We start from the raw sequence: 26153 nt of genomic DNA on the forward strand, positions 1-26153 counted from the left end.
TATGGAGGTAAACATCACTACAGAATGTAATTCAGTCCATGCTTAAGACACCTAACTTTTGGTGTCCACATATGCAGTGTCTCGGGTCCCATTATGATCAGCAGAAATCCAGAACTCAATTCAGCTGCCACGGCACAGGCGCCCAATGCCATCTGAGATGCTCCGCCACCTCCAATATGCCCACCCAAGACTGGCCAACGTGAGGGGGGGTCTCAGACACCTGCACCTTTGTGGGATGGCAGCTGGAGGCCAGACAGAACACTCACGGGGTCTAAAATGACACTAAACACCTATATTCAGACAAACGAATATTATCCAGATTAAGACTGCCAATGGAGTCTGGAGAACAGTCAGCTGGCCTGCTCTTTAACCTCCACTGTCTTAACTATTTGCACTGAGTATGGCAGGAGCATGGACTTCCAGCACACACTTAAAATGGAGGTTTCTTAATTTTGAACTGAATCCCACTACAACCTGACTTTAACCTTTAACCTTTCTTTAACCTTCTCAAACCTAAAAGAGGACAAGACTCCTCGTCTCCCTTTAGAGAATGGGAAATACCAGGACCAAATCCTTTTGCCAAGTGATTTATTACTGAATGACTTCTACTTGAGAATAAGAGAGAGGAAGACTCAACTATTACTACTCAGAAAACACTGACTTCAGTATTAATCCTACAGGTACATCTAGATAAATAGAGAACATAACGGAAAACATTAAGATGAAAAAAGGATCCAATAAATAACAGTAACTCTGGTCTGTACTGCTTGCTTTTGAGCCAAAGCTGTAGGAATTTTGAAATAACAACTTGAGTAAAAAGATAGTATGATTTTCCAAAGGTTGAAGGGTCTTCTACCAATGTAAGCAATTGATCAGAGCTCTCACTTTAGATGGAAGTACATGCTCCTGTATAGCTATTGGTGGAAAATATCTAACAAAACAAGACCTGCACTACTCTTTTGTTGAGTGCAGGAGTCACGTATAATGGTACTTAAGGTAGATTAACTCACGTTATACGAGTTTCACCTAGTCAAGAAACAGCAATATGACTGTATAGTGAGATACACACAACAAATGATTCACAGCTACTTATCAATACTCACCTGCATTTCATACTTCAGGGTCATGTGGAAGCACCAAGATCCCAATCCCACAGCTGAAAACAAATCAAAACTACGGTTAGCATAAGGATCTACATGTAAAACTCTCAGGTACATTAACTTAAATGCATTAACTCTACTGGAAAAAAAAATTAGAACATCAGCATCCCATTTCAGGGCCAAATCCCAGTTTTCCACAGCCTTCTGCTTCATACTTTAGTCACCAGTGATGTCCTTGAATTTTTTTTTTTTTGGGGGGGGTGGAGGGGGAGTGGGGGGCAGGCAAGGGGTAGGTGTTTTCTTTCCTTCCTCTCAATACTGTCTCCCATGAACTGGTGTACTAGGAGTGGAGGGAACCCAAAATGAATGGAGCAGTATCATTCTATTTATCTTTTTTTTAAGTACATTAAGATTTGTCTGTCTCAATCCTACTATGCTGCAAAGCATCATTCAACCGCTATGACTCCTGAAAGCCTGTGATATTTCTGCTTATTGTCCAGTTTTAAAAAGTAAATTTTACAAGGAGCTTTTTGTCAGCTCTAGAAGCAGAAATTAATTGCTGCTAGAAGTCAGACCTACGGATTCGGGGTAAACAAACAAAACCCATGCAGTACGGATTCATTTTGTGAAACGAGATCACCATTTCTGAGCCTTCTTCTTAGAAGTGCATCCTTCTACATAATGATTTTTAAACTCCGAATTTACTTCTGAAGTTAATTTATGAGATAGATACTTTGCCTATACACAGCTTTTTCAGTTAGACAAGGACAATGCTTCCTGGAAGTTAGATTTCATTGTTTAGAGCAAAGCTGGCAGAGTATTTAATGTATCATTCATTACTTTGAAATGTTATCTCTGGTTTCAGAGAAAGCCAAGTAATTTGCACTCAAGCCTTGATCACTGGGTAGTGCTGCTGTGCTTTGCTGCACGAGCGTAACCTTCTCTACATGCAACAGCTAGATTTCACTGATGCATAAACAGACCTTTATCTAACAAACTGTGCATTTCATAAAGGATTCCCAAGACAGTTGACAGACACGCCTGGAGATGTTTCTTAGATGCTATTAGACTACAAACCTGATTATTACACATACTCAATGAAATACCTAAGCACGTAACTTCACTGAAACATAAAACTGTAATACAGCTAACATTTAAAAAAGTATTGCCAAATACTTCAATGTCATTAATTCTCTGGGAAAATTAATGATGGCTGTCTACCAGAACATAAAGCACCATATGCACTTCTGTGCGTTTCAATTAAATTGTTTTGCTTCTGAAAATTCTTTCCAAAGGATACGCAACAACTGTTTTTCACCTTCATTGAGGTTTTAATGAGAAATTCTCATAGCCATTTTTCTACTTATACAGAATACGTTACAGCCACTGTTCATTCAAAAGAAAAAAAACATTAACATCATCATTAAAACAGTAGCATCCATTATCCTGGCTGTCAGAGTGATTTCAGTATCTCCATGATACAAACTCTTATTTGTAATAAGTGTAATTTTCAAATATGGGCAAAATCATTGCATAAGAAATTTCAAATGATCTTAAATTAAAAAAATATGCTGTTGGGAAGGTTTTGTGGTTTTGTTGTTGTTGTTGGTTTTCTTTGTAATGTTATTGGGGTTAATAAATCTCAACAATCAGCTACTGAACTCCTTCCCTTCCTCCTACAGGGTTAGAAGCAGTCATTTCTAGATTTTTTCCCTTCCAATCTTTGCAAAAAAAATCAAGAATGCTGCAGATATTAGTGTTTCAGGTCATTAATCCCACAACTACAACTGATTTCTAAAAATAATAACGCTCTTGCTTCTGTGTAATGATCACACTTGGAGTTTCTTTGATCATGACATTTTACTATGCATTGGAGAACTATGCTTGAGCTATACTGTGTAGCAATTAAATAGTTATCTGAAACAAGAAAAGTTTGCAGGGACTCATCAGATGGTCCCTCCTAAAATAAAATCCGCTGCTGGAAATGGCTGTAGCTCTGCTTGCTGCAGTCTTGACAGACCTCATGAGCACGGTCATGTCTGGTATTTAAGTGCATTCAGCATGAAACCCCAGATGTTACGTGATTATAGAAATTGTATGACTAGATTATTCGTCAGATGACACTTTTCCTCTCACGACTGCACAGATGACGTTTCAGCAAACACTACCGCAGTAACCATGCACAACAGCATCTTTTTGAAGAGATAGTTTAAATGAAGACCGAAGAATAAACCTATGATTCTTCACGTATCCTATTTATACCAGCTTGTTGCAGAAGGATAACTTAAAAAGCTATGCTTTACACTGCAGAGGGATAACTTTAAAATGTTTCACATCTAGACATGGAATGAGCTAAGAACCAAGTTTCTCATTTGCTACCTTTGGCGTATGTTTTTATCTTAACACAGAACTGTGCAAATAGCTTCAGGAATCTGTTCAAAAAGGAAGAAGGAAACTGCATTAAGAGACGATGAACTGAACTGCAGCAGCTGAAGCATATGTCAACCTCTGCTTCACTAACGTCACTATATAAACTGGTAAACTTTAGCAGAAGGGAACTAGTATCTAATACTGCGCTCACTGGGCCCAGGGCTGGGCTACTTGGAGATACTGCCTCGTGGCTTAACGCAGGGTTAGCGCCTGGTGCTGAAAACACTCCAAAATAAAAAGAGGAAGCACCTATCGCATGCCAAGGATTGCAAGGAAATCTTTATTTCCTCTGCTATGCCCAGAGCACGCTACCTTTCTGTCACACACAGTCCAACTTGTAACATTACATGGGGCTTGACATGTATTTGTCTCCAGTAAATAGTGGGCTAATACTTAAGCTCAAATGTCTTCACATGTAGCTTCTACCTGCAGTTCTACAGGAATGCAGCTACCTTAGATATCCTTCTCATGACATAACTTCAGGATCAAGACGTTTCTAAGGAATGCTTATTTCACAAAAGCCATCACTGCAATGACATGTTCTACCAGCTTTGTATTTTTCAAAATATGAGTGAACACAATCACTGCAATTACACTGATTTTCAACAGAAGCGACTTTCCCATAGAGCCACTGCAAACTGAGCAATAGATTTACTCCTTATCTTGAAAGCAGGGGTTACATCAATGAACTTCTCAAGTTTCAGGGTATATATATAACATTATGTATTAAGCACAGAATACGCATTAGGTCACAATATTATGAGATCAGAATAGCACTTAAAGAGACCAGATATGCAAAGTCAGGTTAGCTGCTCTATGTAGACTAACACGGTCTTTTTTTTTGTCCTGCAGCAAACACAATGTGTGGTTCCTGCCAGCTGATAGAACAGCTGTGTTAGTGATGATGTAAAGGCAATGCATCTGCCAACTTTACTCATGCACAGTTATTTCACTGTGCTCCCACACTGCCAAAGAGAATATCCATGCTAGAAATAATCTGACATTATACACGAGATCCAACTCCATAGATGAACCATATAAAAATCTCAGGATTTGAACCCCAGAGGGACACAAATATCCCCTACAAGTTTTTCAATAGCTTTTAGGAAGAATCAGATGTGTCACATCATCAGTGATAATTCATGTCGAGGTAAGACTATCCATCAGCATTCAAAATTCTTTCCATAAGCCTAAAGCCTTTACAGAAAAAGCAGTTTAATAGGATTTCATAGATGTGGTTTGAATTTAACCTGTACAGGCACTGAATGAAAACATTCTGAAGGAAGGATGCTCCAGATGCAAATGCCTTTATTTAGGTATCCACACATGAACTACGTGTCAAAGCTTGCACTGAAGAGAACGGCATCATAAAGAATGCAACTGGCCAAATATAAGGGGATATTTTATGACGAGCCAAATGATTCTCTAGGCTTTCTGACTGCAAGGGGAGAGAGACCCCTCTGCACAGGTAGACACACATGTTTAGGTGTTTGAATCTGGAGCTGAATTCCACCTACGGTTTCCTACAATGGCAGTACTGAACTGAAAGTAAACAACAACATACTACATCATGACCAGTCAAAAATGAAACAAGATGAAAGAGTAGAATTAAATTAACAATTTTTATTGGATTTATTTTGTTTTGTAGTAGTTTCCCTCCACAGCATAAGACACAGGAGAGTCCTTGGTTCCTCCAAGGGTGCAGCTCTACAGGTAAACTCGAGCATGGCTGGGACTGTTCCCAGGCACTATAATGCAACCGCCTGTGCTAGTGAATTATTAGAACAGTCACAGCGCGAGCCTGGCCTGTTCCAGCTAGCACTTTCCCTGAGCAGCTCCCAGGTGCAACCTAGCAGCCAGAAGAGTCCAGGGCCCATGCCCAGCAGGGGATTTGTATGTGGTCACCTTGTTTTGGAGGCAAAGACAGACACAGGCTGTTCCACACTACTTGGCTTCAGCACTCAGGAATGTTCCCCAGCACATTCGATTTACTAACGATGACATGACCTAAGCACCTTCTCTACGGTTGTTAGGTAAGAATAAGGGAATTAACGTTGACCAAAGGGCTTCTAACAACTATTTTCGCAGATACAGATTTTCACTGGAAATGAAGTTTAGCAAGGTGTTTATGAGTTCCTATGGCTACGTCTAACAGAAAACCTTTTGCATCCTTTTTTCCCTCCACTTTGGTGCAGCTTGAATGACTGAGCCCTATTAAACAGGCCAAAGAAATACAAAACAGAACAATCCTTCCAAAGTAAAGCATCTAATAAAGTTTATAACTCCACTGACTGCTTTCTCTATCTTCTCAGGTCCAGAACAGTTACATTCTTTTTTTTTTTTTTCCCCTAATATCATAGAATCGTTAAGGTTGGAAAAGACCCCTATGTATTTTTTTTTAGAGACCCTTCTAGAATACAAACCATTTGGGAATCATAGCTTCCCAGGACACATGAGGAAATGACATATGGTAGAACCTGATACAATAATACCACAGCATCATAAGGAACCTTCCAAAACCAACTGCTTATTCTTTGAGGTAGTGACAATCTGACATTTGTTCCACCTATTTCATGAGATGCAGCATGCTAAAGTATTTGTTCAAGATTATTCTTCGTAATTTATAGGTTGATTAAATAGTTCCCTAAAGCTTAAAAATTGTATCCAGTTCCTACTGAGTCCGTTGACAACATGTCCTTTGAGCTGAAAGGCAGCAGAAATAAGGGCTGAGAACAATGTGCTGTATCTCAAAGAACTTGCTGAAAAGTGCAACTCAGGCTCAGCACCATGAACAAGGCATTTATTTAAAGTTATTTAGAAATCCCCCTTCTTGTCCTGCCAACTTTGGATCTTAGCATGTATGTGAAGTGAACAGAGCCTCCCTAATTCAAAATGCATTTGGTTCAAAGAGGAAATAAATGTCAACAACAGAAATTGTGGGGTATAAAATGAAGCGTTGAACACGGCATGGTAAAACACAAAGGAACTGACAATCAGCTAAATGTCTGGAAGCATCCAAAAGAAACAGCTGATTTGGATCAAAATAATGTCTAGAAACAACGCGTCTTATGTTCTCAAATGCTAACAGATTTAATTTTCATGTCCGCTTTGACAGCTGTCTTTTAGCATCTTGTAAAAACTCAGTAATGATTCAAAGTTGTTAAAACTAACTCAGTGCCCTCCTTTCCACCCCCATCTCCGTAGCAGAACTGTTACAGAATTTCTGCTTCAACAAAACAACCCTCAGACACTACTAGCCAGTTAGAAGTTCTGCTATATGGTCTGTAATGAAGCACGGGGCCTGAAGTGAAATCAGAAGCTTGTGTTAAATTCACTAACCCTTTATAGATTAAACTTGTTACTTGTTTGTTACAGATTAAGTAAGTGGAGTGAAATCTTTTAATAAATATAATTACTGTAAGGGAAAGAAGCCTCCCTGGTACTTTCTTACAAAGATTTCTGTACACTTTCTTCTCCACTTCACTCCTCATTCAGTCACACGCACAGAAAAAGTGCCAATGTTCCCGGCACATTTCAACTATATTTAAAATTCTGTTTATCTTCTCATTTGCTGCTTTTATTCCGTGTTAGAACAAATGTTAAGAGGTTTGTGCTTCTAAACCATCCTGTTCCTGTTTTTCACTGAGAAACTATAAAGCCTTCTATATTGCTTCACATCTTTCAACTGCTGTGAAACGAATATTGAAGCAGAGACCAAAAAAACCCAGAAAAGAAACGTTTTTGCAAGTGACCTTTAAAGATAAGAAGCTACAGCAAACACAGAAATTCTGTGAAACAGAAATTCTGTGTAATCTACTTCGAGACCCAACTGCCAAATCTGAACCATCTTCAAACATCTTCTTTTCTCATAAGGAACATGATTTCTGGTTGCATAATGAACATTTTAAAGGAAGTCTGTTCTTTCCTGGATTTTGCTGTTCGAGAAAAAGCAGGCTGCCCTTAAGTTCACCTATGCACGAATGTCACATTGTTCTTCCACCCTTGCAAAACATCCCAGCTACGACAGCTCCCATCTCTGTGGAGGCTACCTTCCCCAGTCTTCCCAGTGGTAAGAGACTGGTTTATTGTAAATACTGCTTTTAAAATTGGCATACTTATGTATTTAGATAAACACCATTGAAAACCACATATCCATACACTAAATGGATTCTTGGTGCCAGTTAAACTGTAACATACACTAGGTACAACTTCATGGGTTTTCAGTTACTTCAGCATTTCCAGTTCCTCCAAGATCTTGGCCATTCCTTGTATTGCTGTTCCATATAAATGTCACAAAAATATTAACATAGTGTGAAACTGTCTGGAAGTGGGACACATAAGATATCTTCTGTAAGTCATCATAAAGGACACAGTAAGCTAAGATGCACAGAGCAGGACGTAAAGCCAGAAAAGGATCACTTTAAAATCTCAGAAAGTTATTTAGTGATTTCTAACTTCATGTCCTTCCAACAAATACCAATTTTCTGTAAATATTAACGAGTATAACAAATTGAGGTTTACGTTTCACACACATAGTATTTGGATTTAATACTTGGCTTATTAATATCTGGCTATTGTTCATTGCACATCTGAGCTCTCTTTATAATGAAAGAGCAAATTAAGTTTTACACATACCTGTAAGACACAAATATGCAGCTAAATACCGTTTTTCAAGGCCATCTTTACAGGTCTGAATCGCACCATAGATTGGAGGTAGAATGAAAATCAGGTTACTCACTGTGTTCCCTGTAAGACAGAAACCAAAAGCAGAGCTTTAGAATTGGGTACTATGCACTTTAAATAAATATAAAGCTGCTTTCACTCATTGCAGACAGGTTCAACAGTTTTCATCCAGAAAGCTACACCTTTTCAGAAGTCGTCTTCTGCTTTCACATGTAACACAAAGTTAAATTTTGCTACAACACAGTTAACTACTTGAAGGCTAAGGACATTTTAACTCTTTTGCCTTTTTTCCACATGTATGGATAGTCATAAAATACTATTTTAACTAAAAACTGACTTAGATCGTGCTTGCTTTCTCAGTAGGAGGCAGAAAAACAGGGTTACCTTGATTGCACCATTCATGAACTAAAACCCAATTCCTTACGGAGACATAAGCCTCAAATAGTTCAAGCCTGGTATTTTAAGAGAGCTGTTTGTTTGTTTTTTCTTTTCTCAAACCTATTCTTGGAACTGTCTCCTCCACTCTCCCTTCAGACACTTTAAGGTCACCAAGTGACTCGTTCCCAAATGAAACCAGTTCGATCTTTACCATTAGTCACTGCGCACACCCCGACCGAGCCGATGGGAAGCTCCATCACAGGTCACGGTGTAAGACCAAAGACTGTACAAGGGTACAATAAGGAAGAACAAAAAGTCAGAAGCTGCTAGTGATCAGCATGAGGGAGAACTGTCAAAGCTTATCAAGAAGCTGAGCTTCAGCAAGATACCACTGCTCTCCATCATCCCCCCTGCTGAAGCTGGGATGCAACGCACGGAAGTGACAGAGGCCAGAGAAAGCAACAACAAGCCAGTGACCCAGCTCTCATACCAGGGGGCGTGATGACTCTCCCAGCACTCGGGAAGATGAAGGAACCTTTCTTTTTGTTTTCTCTAGGACTACTTTCCCAGTCTGATTTAGATTTATTTTTTTTTCAAACTGTTCTGGCCTATGCAAAAATACAATGAAACACTGAAGTTTAAGTGAAGCATAAGGAAATGGAACATTTCTCAGCAGAAAGGATGCAGATTCAGCTTTTTAGCCTAACCACAAATCATAATTTTGAGAATAAAGGTTATGTAATGGCAATAAAATGACACGCAATTTGGGAAAAAGAGCAACTCCTAAAAAAGGCAAAACGTTGCTTGCATAATTAAGCTGCACACTTTAACATGCCATCAGTTAAATACATATGGAATTGAAATTAATTCCCAAATATCTCAAAGAAAAGTACAATCCATGAGGCTATGGAGAGGCAAAAAGAAACCCTATTTCTGGTTTTGTTTTGGTTTTTTTGTTGTTTTTTTTTCAGCAGAAAATCTCAGAAGAGTTTTACTTTCTAAAACAAGAAGGAACAAGAGTGAGTAGGCCATGTCCAAATCACTTCTCCCATTCAAGCACCTATTTTTCAGACTCCTACTTCCCAAGATCCATCCTAAAGAAAAGCGAAAGCTACCGAACTACGATCACAGAACCCCAAAGTATTACAGCACCTGTGGAAAAAAGATCCATACTTTACAGGTTTACAGAAGATTCAAACCCAAATGGAAAAAAGGGTTATTTCAGAACACACGAAGCAGAAGTGTACCTGGTTAACTTTACCATGTTAGCTCTTCGAAATTCTCACAAAGCAGATACAAATCTCACTTTGAGATGTTCTAAACCAGATAAAAATCAGATGCGATTTTTACTAGATCTTCTTTAAATCACTTCCTTATTGATTTAACATCATCCCCTGCGCAACCATGAATTTCACTAAGTTAGAACAAGCAAAACAGATGCGCCAGAGATCTTACTCTTCTAGTCAGCTCTGTACTAAGTTCCTCCATGTAAAAGAAGCCCAGCTGAAACCGAACAGCTCTGCAAAGACATACAAGTTTATACCAAAGTTCATACCAAAGGCCTTTTTCGTGCCTCAATTCTTTGGGGAATCATTAACCTTCTACCACATTCCCACAGAGCTGCAATGGACAGTGATTCACTTTTGGTGGAGAACAGGTTTGGAGGGAATCCACTACAACTCAGTATCGCGTGGTATACTGACCGTTACCACATCCTCCCACAAATCGTGCAAAGATGTCAACCAGCCTCGAAAAGTCGAGTAAAGGCCATGTGGGCTGAAGAGCGAATCTTTATAAGTGATCTGGATAACGGCATCAAGTGTAGCCTGACGAAGTTTGCTGATGACACCAAGTTGAGTGGGGAAGTAGGCACTCCAGAAGGGAGAGCTGCTCTGCAGGGAGATCTGGAGAGGCTGGAGGAGTGGGCCAGCAAGAACCTTATGAAGTGCAACAAGGACAAGTGTAAGATCATGCACCTGGGAAAACATAATCCAGGAGTGCAGCACAGACTGGGACCCACCTGGCTGGAGAGCAGCTCTGTGGGAAGGGACCTGGGGGTCCTGGTGGGCAGGAAGCTCAGCATGAGCCAACAGTGGCTGCTGTGGCCAAGAAGGCCAACAGGGTGCTGGGTTGCATCAAAAAGGGCATCACCAGCAGAGATAAAGTAGTCACTATCCCGCTCTACTCAGCGCTTGTCAGGCCACACCTGGAGCGCTGTGTACAGTTCTGGTCCCCGCTGTACAAAAAGGATGTGGGCAGGCTGGAAGGGGCCCAGAGAAGGGCCACCAGGATGATCAGAGGACTGGGAAGCTGCCATATGAGGACAGGCTGGGAGAGCTGGGTTTGTTCAGCCTTGAGAAAAGGAGGCTCAGAGGGGATCTCACCACCATGTACCAGTACTTAAGGGGCAGCTACAAAGAAGATGGAGACTCCCTTTTTACACGGAGTCCCATGGAGAGGACAAGGGGGATGGACACAAGCTGCTCTTGGGGAGATTCTGATTGGACACCAGAAGGAAGTTTTTCACAGTGAGGCCAGTCACCACTGGAATAATCTCCCCAGGGAAGGGGTTGACTCGGCCACGTTGGACACCTTCAAGAGTCAGCTGGACAGGGTGCTGGGCCATCTTGTCTAGACTGTGCTCTTCCTAGAAAGGTTGGACTAGATGATCCCTGAGGTCCCTTCCAACCTGAGATTCTGGGATTCTGTGATCCTGCTTTCTAAAGCAGTTCTCAACTACACCCATTTTCAAGAGAAGTTATAAGGCATTATATAAATATCACCGTTCAAGGTCACTTCATTATGAAACTATCAAAAAACCTGGCAAAAATTCAATTATGAAAATGCTGAACAAAAGAATACCATGGTGTTTACCCGCAACTAGGAAGGCACATGACTTTAGAAGAGAGTTGCAGTAGGATAATGAACTTCAGAAGGATGCAAGAATGCAGAAAAGAGATTCTTCTTTAGGAAGACTAAGGTTTCAACACTTCCTCTAAAGCTATAATTATGTAAAATTACTGAAAATTTACAAGCATTTAATCTAAGGACCATCTTGCTGAAAGAGGAAATACCGTAGGCTTAATCGAGCTGTAAATTCCTGCCACTCCTTCTATGCACTTTTTGGCCGATATTATTCAGAATATTTATAGCACGGATTAGGCAAGCCTATTTGCAAACATACTCAGTGGAAGTTGTGTAAATTTTTTAAAAAGGGAAATGAGGGTGGGGGAACAATGAAGTCTTCTGGCATGCTGCTAGCAAAATTGCTTCTTTCAAGAACAAAACCTACAAGGTCCCTTTCAAACCCAAGGTCCCTAGGAGCACATATTTCATAAAAGTCTAGCTAGTCTTTACAGGATTATCCTCACATAGAATAGCTTATAAATTCATTAAAAGGGATTTTTACTAATTCCATCAAAAAACCAGCAGTGGGACACGCACAGAGATCAGCAAACAATACCAAGAAAGAAGTAAAAGCTGACACAACTACAGACCCATAACTCTGAAGTCAATTAAGGAACAAGGAAGTGAAACAAAGTTTTGAAGGAAATAGATACAGAATTGAAAAAGGGGAAAAGTTACACTTTCAAGAACCCTAATATTTAAAAAAAAAAAAAAAGAAAAAAATAGTGCAGGAGGCCTCCTTAGGAAAACCAGAGATTGGAGAATTTGCAACTAAGACACGAGGCAGAAAGTACGCAATATAATTAAAGAAGAGATTATCGATTACGTCTGTAAGAAATATAGTATATCGGAAATTAGATGAATGCACGTGGACGGACCTGGACTCAAGCATTATTATTCTTCAGTACTGGATTCCTTGAATACTGGTCCAGGGAGCAATCTAATTTTTCTCTAGTGACCAAAGACTGATTCTGAACATTTTATCTTCAGCATGTCTATCAACAGAAAGGAGGATTAGATTATCAGAGTAAGAAATTAATGAACTCTCGGACTGAAATGACAGGAACAGGATTAAATACGATGGCCAAGAACATGCCTTTCAGTGAATATGAATCCTTATTCCAAATGTAGGATGAATCTATTTGAAGAGGCAGAAAAGTGAATTAAGATCACTTGGTGACTGACCCTAAACCATCACTGTAGGCACCAGACCCCCGAAATTCATTTCCAGTAGAAGCAGGGAAAATAGTAACGTCTTCAGGCAAGCCAATAGAATACACTGTTCTCTAGTTATCAATAGAAGAGAAAGCGTGTCAGGTACAGAGAAGCATCACTCCGATGGGAGTGATGAATGGGAGCTTACATCACCAGAAGGGACAAAAATTGCTCAGCTCACCTAGCCTAACAAAACAACGGCTGGATGGAATGAAACGGCGCTTTGGAAATACACCGTGGGTAAATGCCAAGGACGAAAGGTAGCTATTTGAACTGAAGGATAATACTGACAAAAAAATAAATAGATATAAACTAACTCTAAATAAACATGGGCTAGAATTAAGAGGAAAGCTTTCCACTGAAGAGAGGATGTTTACAGCTGCTTCAAAACAGAAATGGGCAGTGTGATGAACCTACCCGCTCTCAGGGTGGAGCTCAGTAAGCTCAAAAGCCAGATTACATGATGTGGTGGCCTCTCACAGTAGTAAAAGAGACTACGTCCACAAAGATTATACACGGTGCTAGGCAAAGCGCTAAATTAATGAATGATAAATGCAGACTGTGTGACTGACCTTACAAATTCTCATAAAAGTCTTTTAAGGCTCTTTTAACGCAAACCATTGTTTCAAAATACTGTTTTATTCATTGAGAGAATGCCATAGGGTACCAGAACAAAATCAAATTTATGCAAAACATCATTTCAACAGCCCTCTGGCTACGGGAAGGACAGCTGTAGGAGTGTTAAACCACATCTGTACCCTGTTCTACAGATACAGCAGCAAAACATGACAAGTCCTTTTTATGATGCATGAACATTCAGAGATATCTCAGGTCCTAAAACATAGGCATATTATTATAGATGTGCAAAGATCTGTACAAAGACTGACCACTGCAAAGGGAAAATACAAACTTAAAGAGGAAATAGTATTTACAGGCAAACGCAGGCACAATATACCGCTTACTGTTATACAGACAGCTTGGTACAGTTAAAGAGTACACAAATTTGAAGGACCTTACTTTCATAAAGTTTCCACTTCCCCAAATATGTAGTTAATTCTACATTAGCAAATCATTTCTACAATACATTTGGATGAGGAGTCAAACAGATAAAACAAGTAAAGTTGTAAATAAGTCAAGTTGTAACAGAACATGCTCATAAAGAAATTGTACACAGGTCGTAAAAACATCAGGAACAGAACAGAGTTGCTTTCTGTTTTCTGTGAGGGAGGAAAAGTGCTATTATGAAAGATGACGCAAAAAATTATCATCATCTGCTTTTGACAAGGTGACCAGTGTGATTTATATGGTGTTAGGAGACCCATTCTCCTGCGTTTGTACACAGGAGGACTCCAAGACTGACCAACTGCAAGGATCTTCTCAAATGTCAGGATGCTCTTTCTCCCTCTGCCAAACAAATGAAGACTTTTCACTCTGCTATGGTTTCTACATGACTCAAACCCAACAGACATAGATATTACCTTCTGAGAGCAAAGGAGAAATTTTTTGCAGTTAGAAAAGTTGACTATACCTAAAAAGCTCATTTAAAATCAGGACTAACAAATATGACATTCATTTCAGGCTTTCAGCCTCCCCTCACTGCGAAACGGGAGAAAGGAAAGTGGCTGCTGTTTTCTAAAATAGATACCTAAGCTGCAATAAAGTCAAAGTGTCCCTTTAAATAAAACAGCAAACAAGCAAGTAAACAAACAAGATTTTGGTGCTGAAAACATCCATCTCATTGTCTGGATATCGTGGTGCTCTGCACAGTCAATTTTAGTGCACTTCCTGGACCACGTAGCTTTTTCCATCATTTCATGAAGAAAAATAATTATAAAACCCAAAGCCTGTCAGATGGCAGCATGCAGAACTTGAACCATCCTTCTAGCTGCTTTCAGATATAAGGAGTTTTATCTCATGGCTTTTGTTTCTGGAGTCATCTCAAGCAGCTCTGGCACAAACTACAGCTCATTATTAGAGGGTTTACCAAATCTAAAGGAATTGTGAAACAATGCAATTCAGGCCCATTTGGGAGCACAACCATCTACCATTAAGTTACTCTCTCTTTTAAAGAAAGATTTTTCTTTTAGAAAGATCTCTAGGGATATGAGACCAAAGATGAACACACGCACACAGAATAACAGCGAAAGAAAGGCATGAAACGGGTAGTCCTGTGGGCCAGCAGCACCAGATAAGGTAAAGCAATGAAAGACAAAAAGGGGTTTGGAGATCAGGTTTGAACTGGAGGAGTAGGTAGCCTAAGAGCTTAAAGACCAAGGAGGAATCTAGAGTATTTCCTTATAATAAGAAACTCATTCAAATCTAATATAGGAGTCCTTGCTAAGACACAAGTACTTCATAGCTCACTTATCACAGCATTTTAAGCATCAACACAGGAATTCATTTGAATAAAATCCAACAAGTTTCCATACCATATATACCATATATTATCAGTCAATAATAACTAAGCCAGAGCCCTGACAAGGTTTGTATCACTGATGTTTCAAAACACAGACATTTCATGATTGTTCAGAAGACCCAACTACACAGAATCAGCTGTTTTGGCCACTAACTTCAATCTTGTGCTGTTTTTGCTTACGGCTTATCACCAGGCGGGCAGTATAGCAATTAGATTTTCACTTCCACCAGCCATTTTTAATATCTTCCACTTCAAACTCTACAATAACTGCACCTCAGAGTGTCAGGAAATGAAAATTCCTGTCTCCATTTGATATTTCAGAAGGACCTCACGGGGAAAAAAGTGAGTCATCCCAACGGGAATTTTGCCAATGTGTAATTACTGAAGTCCCTACTTGGTAATGTGCATGAAGGATCAATATAAACTTCCTGTTACTCAGTGAAACACAATACAGTGTTACTCCAGGCTGGAGCACAGCACCAACACGGACTTAAACAAAAAAATGGAGGCAGGCGGTGTTCAGAGTGCTTATTTTTAAGCGACAAGATGAATTTCTTACCTCCCGTAATTCCCTTTTCCAAATACTAAGCAAGCCTTGATTTGGTTTATCTGGACATTAACTGAAGTTGCAACTGCAGCAATTCAGCTGCAACTCGTATTGGTCACATTTCTAATAACGACATGGGAAAAATACTGAAGGAAACAAGCAGAGATGCAGTTACTGAACTGTATAAGCTATGTATGAAAGCTTCCTGAAGAACTATAAAAATTAGTACAGATAAATAACACTTCAAACTAATGGGTTATTAGGGAGGCCTAACAGTTCCTCTAGGTATTTAAAATTAAATCAGAAATCTGAAGAGAAAGTTCATCTACATCATAGGAATCCTAAAATTAAAGGGTAGATAAAACACCATGGAAAAATGTCATAAAGTAGTACATTACAAAGGAACGCTGCATTAATCTAACTCTGTATAGGTGTTGGCACCTGATTGTGAGAAAAACTCTACGGGACAAATGGGAGGGAGGGATCAGATACAGCAACCAGGAGCACTACAAAGGAAAAGAAAGATCTTAAGAAAAAAGAACAGCTACCTAAATGTCAGCCAGGCAGCAGCCACATGAAAGCAAAGTAAAAGCCAACAGATATACATGGGGGAAGGATTGGAAAAAAAATAATTATTGCTACAGAAGAACATTCTGATCAGCACTAACTGCCTAAAACAAGGAGAAGGGGAGCTCATGTAGAACATCTACAGATCAATTTTATTTGGCAGCAGCATCATCTCCTAAATGAAGCCATGAATCCTGGAACAGTTTCAACCATGAGTGGACAACACACTTCAAGATAAACAAAGAGAACAACCCACCACGGGCAAAGAAAGGAAGCAAGGGAGGAAGGAACGCAGCCTCCTCCTCAACGCTAGCACCACCACAGATGCATACCACTCTTGTGAGCACACCGCGTTCCGGTCGCACGCGTCTCAGCCCCAGCCGCAACAGAGCGCTGCTTCCAGTAAGTCAAAGTGCTGGGACAAGGCCAAAAAAAACCTAAAGGCAGCATTGCTGCTGCAGAGCTGGTGGCCATCTGGGAGATTTTAGAGCTTAAAGTCAGCGCTTCCAGGTCTTCTAGGCTGCTTCTCCTTTGCTGGGCCTCCATTTCTCCAGGATATGTAAATGTATGCTGATATCCTTCTGAAGAGGTGAACCATTTCAGTGATTTACTGGATTGGGAAGGGGTAATGAGGTAATTTTAGAAAAAAAAATTAATTATTAACACCACAATTTAATTTTTATTCCCAGTGCTCATTTATGAGCTGTTCCAACATGCTGTGTCAAGTGATACGTTCTGATTTATGACCTTACACACTTTATATTCCAGCTGCAGAATTCTTTCCCTTGGCATTCATCATACCAGTTCAGCTACTGTTTTCATAGATGTTTTTACTCTGATTACAGTATTTCATGTTACATTTGTGTTCTTCAAAACAATCAAAAGGTAATTAGAAGAAAAAGCTCTCCACACTCCTGACTAACAAAGCACACACAAGAAAGCTCAGTTCAAACCTGTAAAGCGTGGGTGTATTTTCTAAGGCACAAGCCTCTCTTTGGAATGCACGGCTTACAAAAGCACTTATTATTAAATGGCTTCTGAATTGCCCTAGGTTACAATTAAGCTATCCTTTTCTTTATCCTCACCTCTCTGCGAAGTGCTTTGCTACTGTGCAGTAAAGACACTAGAAAATTAGAACCTAACAGGAGACTGTAGTAACGCTGACCTTGCTTCTTACGTATATTATGCTAAAAATAAATGAATGAAAACTAATACAATATAAATCCAAATTGTAAAGGTCCACATGTTTCTTCACAAGAAACCGACACACTTGCAACCCTGGAAATCCAACATTTGTGTCCATAATGCAGATTTGAACTTGGATGGTGAAACATGCATTGCTGGGCTAAGAACTTTTTGCTCTTCCCCTCAAATATAAAACATGGGTTACCTATTTAGCCTCCATTATTGCAGCGTCTGAGCAACCGCAGTTTTCTGCATACTTATCCTCAATATCTTTGCAAGAAGAGGACAGGCTAGAGGAGGGTGCCTGAGTCACAAAGAAACTTGCATAAAACCGAAGCCAGGACTTTCAAACACCAAAGCATTCCCGTAGCTACTAGACCATCCTGACCTGCCACAATAAAAATGTGTGAGTTCACCACAACACCTCTGGTAAATAAAGCTTCAAAGTAGCAAGTACATCCCAGGAAGAACTGGGTACTTACCAGAAACAATGCTTTTGTTACAAATTCTGATAATGTTCAGCATAATGGAGTCTTCCTGCTCCTCCTCCTCCTGGAATTATTAAAGACTATCACAAATGAAGTGCCTAAAGACCCACAACTTGGATTGATGGTTTTTTTGGGGAAGGATAAGCGATTTTTATTTCAGTGGGATCTGTCTTGAAGCCTTTCATGAGTGAAGTCCAAGGTCTGCATGAGATGCTGTGCCTCAGAAGAAGGTTAATAGGTTAATGTGGAGGACCGACTGTGAAGTTTAATAGATAATTATGAAAGCAATTGCAAGGGAAATATTCTGGGGTGACAGGCCAGAATTAAGATAGCTACAACAGCTGAATCAAAAAGCCACATTCCTCACTTTTGAGGCCAGTTTTGCCAATTGTCTTACTGTGGCTCTAACTACACCTATCACACCTAGGCCTGTCATAAGTGTAGGGCACTCTGAAGCAATAACAAATGATTTTTGAATTTTGAAGGGACCACTACATGAAAAATAACAGTATTTAAGGATGTAACAAAAGCACTAGAATCTATCCTTGGCATTTTTTTTTGAGATTGCAGGAAGCAGCTTAGACAAGTATGATAGCTCACAGCTCTTTTACAAGACATTTTATTCCCAATCCAAGATAGCCACAATTAACTGGACTAGCAGAAATAAACTTGCATTACCATTAGCTGATATGCCATCACATCATATTTTAATGTTGCTTTCCTAGAGCATGGGAAGCCTCATGGAAAAGGAAGCATCATTTCTCTGAAAAACGTGCACCTAGGATGATAGCAAGCAGACCAATTACTTTTAAGTACACCTGGAAGGATTATGCAAGTAAATTTAAAGTAAAAACAGTTGCCACAGGCAGATCGTTTGAAATATCAATCTAGAAGGCTCACCGAAAGCAAGTGCTTACAGCTGGAAAATGCAATCAAAGCCTAAAGAGATTAGGCTGAGATGATGTAAAGATAGAACATTACATGCAATAAGCTCGATGCTGAAGGGCAGATTTGCTGCTATTATAACCTTTATTGGAAAACAAAATAAAACTTATTTTACATTTTAAGACAGGCTGATGATGTCAGACTGGAAGGAAACAACCAAGACAGGGAAGCTTACTCTTCAGCCACTGCTAAAACTAAACGGCAGCCAATATGATGCTATAGCAATCATTAAATTAATTTTCATCATACTTGACTCCTTCCAGTTCACCTTTTCTCTTCTATGCTGGTGTCAGCATCCTTCATGTTCAGTGTCAGTACCAACTCCTCTAAACCTCAGGGTTTGTCACAAAATCACAGAATGGCAGGGGTTGGAAGGGCCCTCTGGAGCTCACCCCCTGCTGGAGCAGGCACCCCCAGAGCAGGGGCACAGGGCCGCGTCCAGGCGGGGGGTGAATGTCTCCAGGGAAGGGACCCCACAGCCCCTCTGGGCAGCCTGTGCCCCTGCTCTGGCACCCGCACAGCAAAGGGGTTTCTCCTCATGTTCAGGTGGAACTTCCCGTGTTCCAGCTTGTGCCCGTTGTCCCTTGGCCTGGCATTGGGCACCTCTGAAAAGAGCCCGGCCCCATCCTCCTGACACCCACCCTTCAGGTATTTATAGGCATTGATGAGATCCCCCTCAGCCTTCTCTTCTCCAGGCTGAACAAACCCAGGTCTCTCAGCCTTTCCTCACGAGGGAGATGCTCCAGCCCCTGATCACCTTGGCAGCTCTGCGCTGGCCTTGCTCCAGCAGTTCCCTGCCCTTCTTGAACTGGGGGGCCCAAAACTGGACACAGCCCTGCAGATGTGGCCTCACTGGGGCAGAGCAGAGGGGGAGGAGAACCTCCCTCGCCCTGCTGGCCACACACCTTTGAATGCGCCCCAGGATACCACTGGGCTTCCTGGCCCCAAGGGCCCGGTGCCGGCTCAGGGTCACCTCGCTGCCCCCCAGCACTCCCAGGGCCTTCTCAACAGAGCCACTTTCCAGTAGTTCATCCCCCAGCCTGTGCTGGTGCGGGGGGCTGTTCCTCCCCAGGGGCAGGACCTTGCACTTGCTCTTGTTGAATTCCCTGAGGTTCCCCTGGGCCCAGCTCTCCAGCTTATCCAGGACTCGCTGGGTGGCAGCACGGCCTGCTGGTGTATCAGCCGCTCCTCCCAGCTTGGGATCAACAGCGAACTTGCTGAGGTTACACCCCATCCCATCATCCAGGTCACTGATGAATATGTTGACCAGGACAGGACCCAGCACAGACCCCTGGGGAACACCACCAGTGACAGGCCTCCAGCCAGGCTCTGCCCCGTTGATCACAACCCTCTGAGTTCTGTTGTTGAGCCAGTTCTGTGTCCACCTCACTGTCCACTCATCCCACCCACACTTCCTTAGCTTGCCTGTGAGGAGGCTATGGGAGACAGTGTCAAATGCCTTACTGAAGTCAAGATAGACAACATCCACTGCTCTCCCTTCATCGACCCAGGCAGTCACGCCATCGTAGAAGGCCATCAGGTTGGTTAAGTGTTATCTTCTCTTGGTGAATCCATGTTGACTGTTTCTGATTACCTTCTTGTCCTCTACATGCCTGGAGATGACCTCCAGGATGAACTGCTCCATCCCCTTCCCAGGGATGGAGGTGAGGCTGACTGGCCTAGAGTTCCCCAGGTCGTCCTTCTTGCCCTTTTTGAAGACTGGAGTGACATTTGTTTTCCTCCAGTCCTCGGGTACCTCTCCTGTCCTCCACGACCTTTCAAAGATGACGGAGACTGGCTTAGTGACAGCATCCGCCAGCTCCCTCAGCACTTGCGGGTGCATCCCATCAGGGCCCATGGATTTTCCAGATCAGAAAGCAGAGCTTTTGGAGCTGACAGTTTTGAGCTACCGGAGCACATCCAGCCCAGCATCTGTTGGCCCTCACCACAAACAGAGATACCAACTTGATGCGCAATATGCTGTGGGTATTATCTCAGAGGCTCTGTAGGACTCTTGCAGGCACCGCGCACTGAGGTATGAGATTTGGGGAGCTCAATATGCTTACTGGATGGTAGGGAATAATATGTGTCAGTGCTCTTTCCAGGTATTTGTAGCCTTAGCTTGAGTAGCCTTTCTTTGAAATCCAAATCCTCTTGCTTTCCTCCCTTTGTTACTGTCAGCATGGATATCCCCTGCATGTCCAGAATGATTAAAGTCTCTCCTACTAATGACTCCTGCCATTCTTTTGCATTTTGCCCTACTTGGATGGTAGGGAATTAAAGGTGAGATGCTATGTGACAAATGTAAAACAGAGCACCTGGGGATAATGAAACTAGCCAGCCAGCACAGATTCAGATATACAGCAACCATTCAAACACTGATTGGTGACATTCCCTCTCTTAGCAGCAGTACTAACAGAAAATCCATCTGTAACTAAACCTTTTTTTGCAGGACTGCCTTGAATGAAAAATCCTAAGGCTGCCTGAAACATGTGATAAAAGACACCTGATCTCAGAAATTACTCAGCCTCCTCTTTTTTGCTCCTAAATACCCAACTTCATCTCTTTTATGTAGGCGCTTCTTTTCTCTAAAGATTCATAACCTTTTCCAGTTAATATGACAACCTCTGGCAAGAACTTTCAACAGCACCCAATTAATTCACTAACTCAAGACTCGAATGTTGTCACTACTAGTCCACAACTTCTAACTCCAACTCCATTCTCTAGTCACCATCCAACTGTCATTTCAAGACAATTTTCTTTTTCTTGCTTGAAAAATGAAAATGAAAAAATTGGCAGTTGCCTATCCACCCACAAACCTTGGCAAAAGCTATTTATCTAGAGGGAAAATGAAGCAGCTTCTCCACAAAGACAGTAAGATCAAAGTCCAAATCTTAAGTATCTCACCATCTAAACCAAATACAGGAAGAGATATACAACCCATTGAAGGTCTGAGCTTTAAATACTGACTTTTCATTATAAATATAACTTAATATAGTACCTAGACAATAATAGTTCATAAGGTAGGTGGCAAGCATTTAGGCAGAAGTCAGTTTTACCAAATAATGATATGAAACAGTCGAAACCTCTACACAAAATCAACCAAGTTCCCAGCACAAACGGTGGCCCAAAGACTGGCAGAGGAAAACTTTCAGAGGAGAGGTTTGAGACAAATGTAGAAAAAGTACAATAAAAGCCGGGGAAAAAAATTACACAAAAAAGTGGAAGGGCTTAAAGAAGGTTCTTCATCAGCATGGAAGAGCTTAAAGGCAGGAAAAAGAACTGAAGCACTTGGAAGGGAATGCATTTAAGAAAAAGAAATAGCTTTAAAATATTTCTCTGCAGCCTAGAACAGAGAAAGAAAAAAAGACAAGAAAAATTAAATTGGGATGGACTCAAGAGTTTTAGCATTCAAGTACTGTGCTGCTGTTAGACACTGTGCTGAAGACTATTCTGAGGGGCCTCACAGGAGGAGAAAATTGGGCCTTGAAAGACTTAACAGCCTCCAAACCCCAGACCTCTGAGCGAAAAGCAACTGTGATATCACAGATCACAAAGCCATAGCAGCTTGCTTAAGTGAACGAAAACAACATCTGCTGTATGATTTCACTACCACAGCGCACTTCTCTGCTGCTTTCCAAGGCATCTACACAATTCAATCGAGCTGATTCTTATTAGAGGCTGCACTCACCAGCTCGAAAGAGGCACAAGAGATACAAACTGGTCACGCTCATCTGGTTTTCACTCTGCTACTTATAAAGCCAGCCATGAACTTCTGGAGATGGCATTAAACTGCACCCATTTGCAGAAGCCAGATCTGCAGGTACAGGGTGCTACGAACAAAAGCGCATTGCTAACTTTCTTTCTAAATTTCTGTTACTAAATGGAAAATTTAAAGAAAAATGTTTTGCTTCTCCAATTTGCCAGTCTGTTTACTCACGCACTGGTCAGCTTGCTGCATACGGTTAGTTCTCTCTGCTTATATGGGTCATGGCCACAACTGTGAAAAGGACTTGGAAAAAAAAAAAAAACAAACCCACAGAAAAAAAAAAAGGTATCAGTTTTCAAACACGAGCAAAGTATCACCTGGAGCAACTCTGAGTTTAAATATTTTGTTGTTTGGGGTTTTTTTTTTTCTTAAGCCTACAAGACTTAATACCTGAAAAAAATCTGTATCCTGTGGGAGGAATGCAAGAAATATCTGTGCAAATACACCCTGCAGCTCTCCTCCTGAGTGTAATAACCCACAGAGCAGGCTCCGCAGCTTGTCTGCTGCGGTCTGGGGCCAGCACTAGACCTGGCAGCTTCTGGCAGGAGGAGTGCACTGGAAACTCCCTCCAAGAACAATCAAGACTATAGCAAGATTCACACAAACATACCCTTTCTCACACAGCAAACCTTGTTAAGTACTTGTAGAGGTAAACCACACCCATTTTATCTAGGAGAAATGGGAGTTCCACTCTGTGACAAATCAAATCAGTTCTTTGGGTCATTGCAGCTCACTATTGCAGGTGACCCATTTGATTTCTGAGAAAGCCAGATCTGCAGATGCTATTTCTCAAAGACATGCAAGGAATTTTTCAGGTATCCCTGGGTTTCCTCATCATAAGGTCAAAACAGCCATTAGAAGGGACCACAGTAGCGTGCTTTCCAGTTGGGTAGTGGGTCTCTGCCTGAACAGTGTTGGCCAGGGAAGATGAAGAAAACCTGATGAAGAAATAACAGATCCAATACAGAAATAATCTGTCTCAAGACTGTCAGTGTCCAGACTATTTTTAATGCTCAGCTATGCTACATAGCTCCACAGGACTTCTCCTCTGATCTAATAGTGCCTCTGATTCCTAGATGCTGGATCTTGGCTAAATGAAAATCCTTATCTAACTGGAATGAGCAAATACTAAAAATCTAGCCTACACTGTAGTAGCATCTTGAGCTTCTGTTGCAAAGAATGAGCTTAGTAAAGCACTGTATAAATCAGAGAACTTCCAGGATCACGTTTTATGACCATAAAGTTGATAACTTGAAATCCTAGCAGTTGGAATTCATACAAAACATACTCTGGCATCCTTTGCCATACACCCATGACTCACAGAAAAGAAGGAGGAAACTGAGGGAGAGGCATGGCTAGTATCAGTTATGTATGCTGCCCTGGCTTCACTCACCTTGTGCTGTTAGGCAGAGGCAAATGTTAAGCTCACACACACACCTCCCTTCTTCTAACTTTGCTTGTCTGCCTTCCTGCCTAAAGACCACCAAGCCTTACCTTCTCAAACCTAAAAGTCAAGTCTCAAACTAATCTCCTGAACCTTGTCCAGCTGAATCAGCCCCCACTCTTGTCCCCTTCTCCAGCTCCTCTGGTTAGAGAGAAGAATCAGGGCAGCATTGCCTGGACTAGGCTACAAGGGCAAATACCCTCTTGCTCACAAAGCCAGCTGGAGATCCTTTAAGAGACACACACCCCCTGCGCACATCATTCCTGGGTGACTCCAAGGCCACAGGATTCTGAAAACAAGTCCAAAGAAACCAAGGAATAATGTAAAACCAAATAAAATAAAGCCCCAGGACACAGGTGGGAAACAGATACGCTGCTGGATGCTAATCTCAATTCTGAAACACAGTTTGGAATTTCCCTCAGGAAAGCTCTGCAATGTGAAGGGCAGGCTGAGTCACCAGTTGCTGGAAAGACAAAAAACTGGAGAGGAACCTTGTAAGTCTGGGGTGGGCACAAAGGGTGCATCTCCCCACTGGGACCAACAGAGAGGGCTACTTCTGCCTCCCAAACTCCAGGCACAGTGAAGTACAGACTCTGCCAGAGGTCAGTGGACCTTACCGTAAAGGAGATAATGATCCTGCAGCTGCTGACCGCACTGATCCTAGAGAAAATGTTCATTTTCAGTCACTGATCACAGTGAATATGCAGCATATTTCTTCAAGGAAAATAATTTTTAAGAACAGATAGAAAACCATATCCTAGTCTGATGCTTCAGTTTTTTGAGCTGGTACAAAAACCCCAAGTATTTCACAGCTGCATCTTCAAGTGCACAAAAGGGTCTGCACCTGATATACTGAATCTCAACCGTGCCCAGGAAAATCACTGGGACTCTACCTAGAGCTTACCTATATGGGGATATTCAGATCAATTAATGGTAAAAGATTGACACTAAAGCAGTGCTGCCCTGGTTTGGTGTGGTTTTTTTTGTTTTGGGTTGGGTTTTTTTCTTTTTTGAGTTGTAACGTATTTTAGAAATTTCTCTCTTCCTCACACCTTCCTTCCTTCATAGCACTTCCACAACCACAGAATAACCAAGCACCTTTAATTCATGCAGCAGGTCAGCTTCTCTGCTAACGGACTGAAAAACGACAGTAATTAATGAGGTGGCTGTAAAGAGCCCCACACCTAGAAAACTCAAAGCAATCAAAGGTAGGTAGCTTTTCCCTGATTACCACTTGTAAGCAGGCTCCCTTCTAGCATTATAAATCTCACTTTTCTTTATACATATTTTGAATTAAAAGAACTCTTCACATTCTCTTAACCTGTCATGATCCATGAACCTTTCTGCGATCCTCTTTAGGCTTTTGAGATACTCAGAGAAACAGTCGAGTGTGTTAGCACTTGCATGCGTTGCAAGATAAAGTGACCATATACTGCAGAGCTGTTGGGACTGGAGACAACTCCCAGAGTTCCCTTTGAACATTTTTGCAGCGATTATTAAATCTTTCTTTTGTTTAAAAAAAACATCTTCCCCACTGATCTGTGAAAGGCTCCAGCAAATATGGAAAATGCAGTACATAAATAGTTTCACACACACAAAAAGACTCAACAAACCCCAGACTAAAGACATTTTTGTCTTTCAATTATGACAACAATCGTTTTTATCTGTGACTAAAGGCTCATTTAAAAGGCATTTAGAAGTCAGCAGTGTTCCTTTACCGTAATTTATTTTACATTTATCTTGTTCCTAGCTACAAATACATATTCTGCAAATTCGTATCATGCAGATCATAAACCTGTCTGCCTTAGTTTGCACATAAGCAAAATTAAATTGTACAAATGCCACTGCTCCGTTACCATTTGGAGTGGCAGATGTCCAACTGCCAGCTGTACAAGTACTGAATGGGAAGCACTAATTATAAAGTAATCAAACACTTTGTTAAACCATATTTAAGAATTTTCTTGTCACTTAACTACACAAGTATTAGTAGATAAACATACATGCAGTCCATTACCACAGCATCCGTCAAGTTTTAAGCATATCCATAATATGATGGATTAAATGAGAGCTGTTGATTGG

General features: G+C 41.1%; 1 protein-coding gene across 1 annotated transcript in view; it reads right to left on the bottom strand.

Annotated features, from left to right (window-relative positions):
* Positions 1-26153, bottom strand: part of ACER3 (alkaline ceramidase 3) — a 63711-nt gene that overhangs the window by 31967 nt on the left and 5591 nt on the right. Inside the window, exons 2-3 of the mRNA XM_064441503.1 lie at positions 8166-8276; positions 1104-1156 (exon numbers count right to left, since the gene is read on the bottom strand). Of these exons, the coding sequence (XP_064297573.1) occupies positions 1104-1156; positions 8166-8276 (164 nt within the window). The remainder of the gene's footprint in view (positions 1-1103; positions 1157-8165; positions 8277-26153) is intronic.

The sequence above is a fragment of the Phalacrocorax carbo genome, chromosome 1, assembly GCF_963921805.1.
Source record: "Phalacrocorax carbo chromosome 1, bPhaCar2.1, whole genome shotgun sequence".
Taxonomy (NCBI): domain Eukaryota; kingdom Metazoa; phylum Chordata; class Aves; order Suliformes; family Phalacrocoracidae; genus Phalacrocorax; species Phalacrocorax carbo.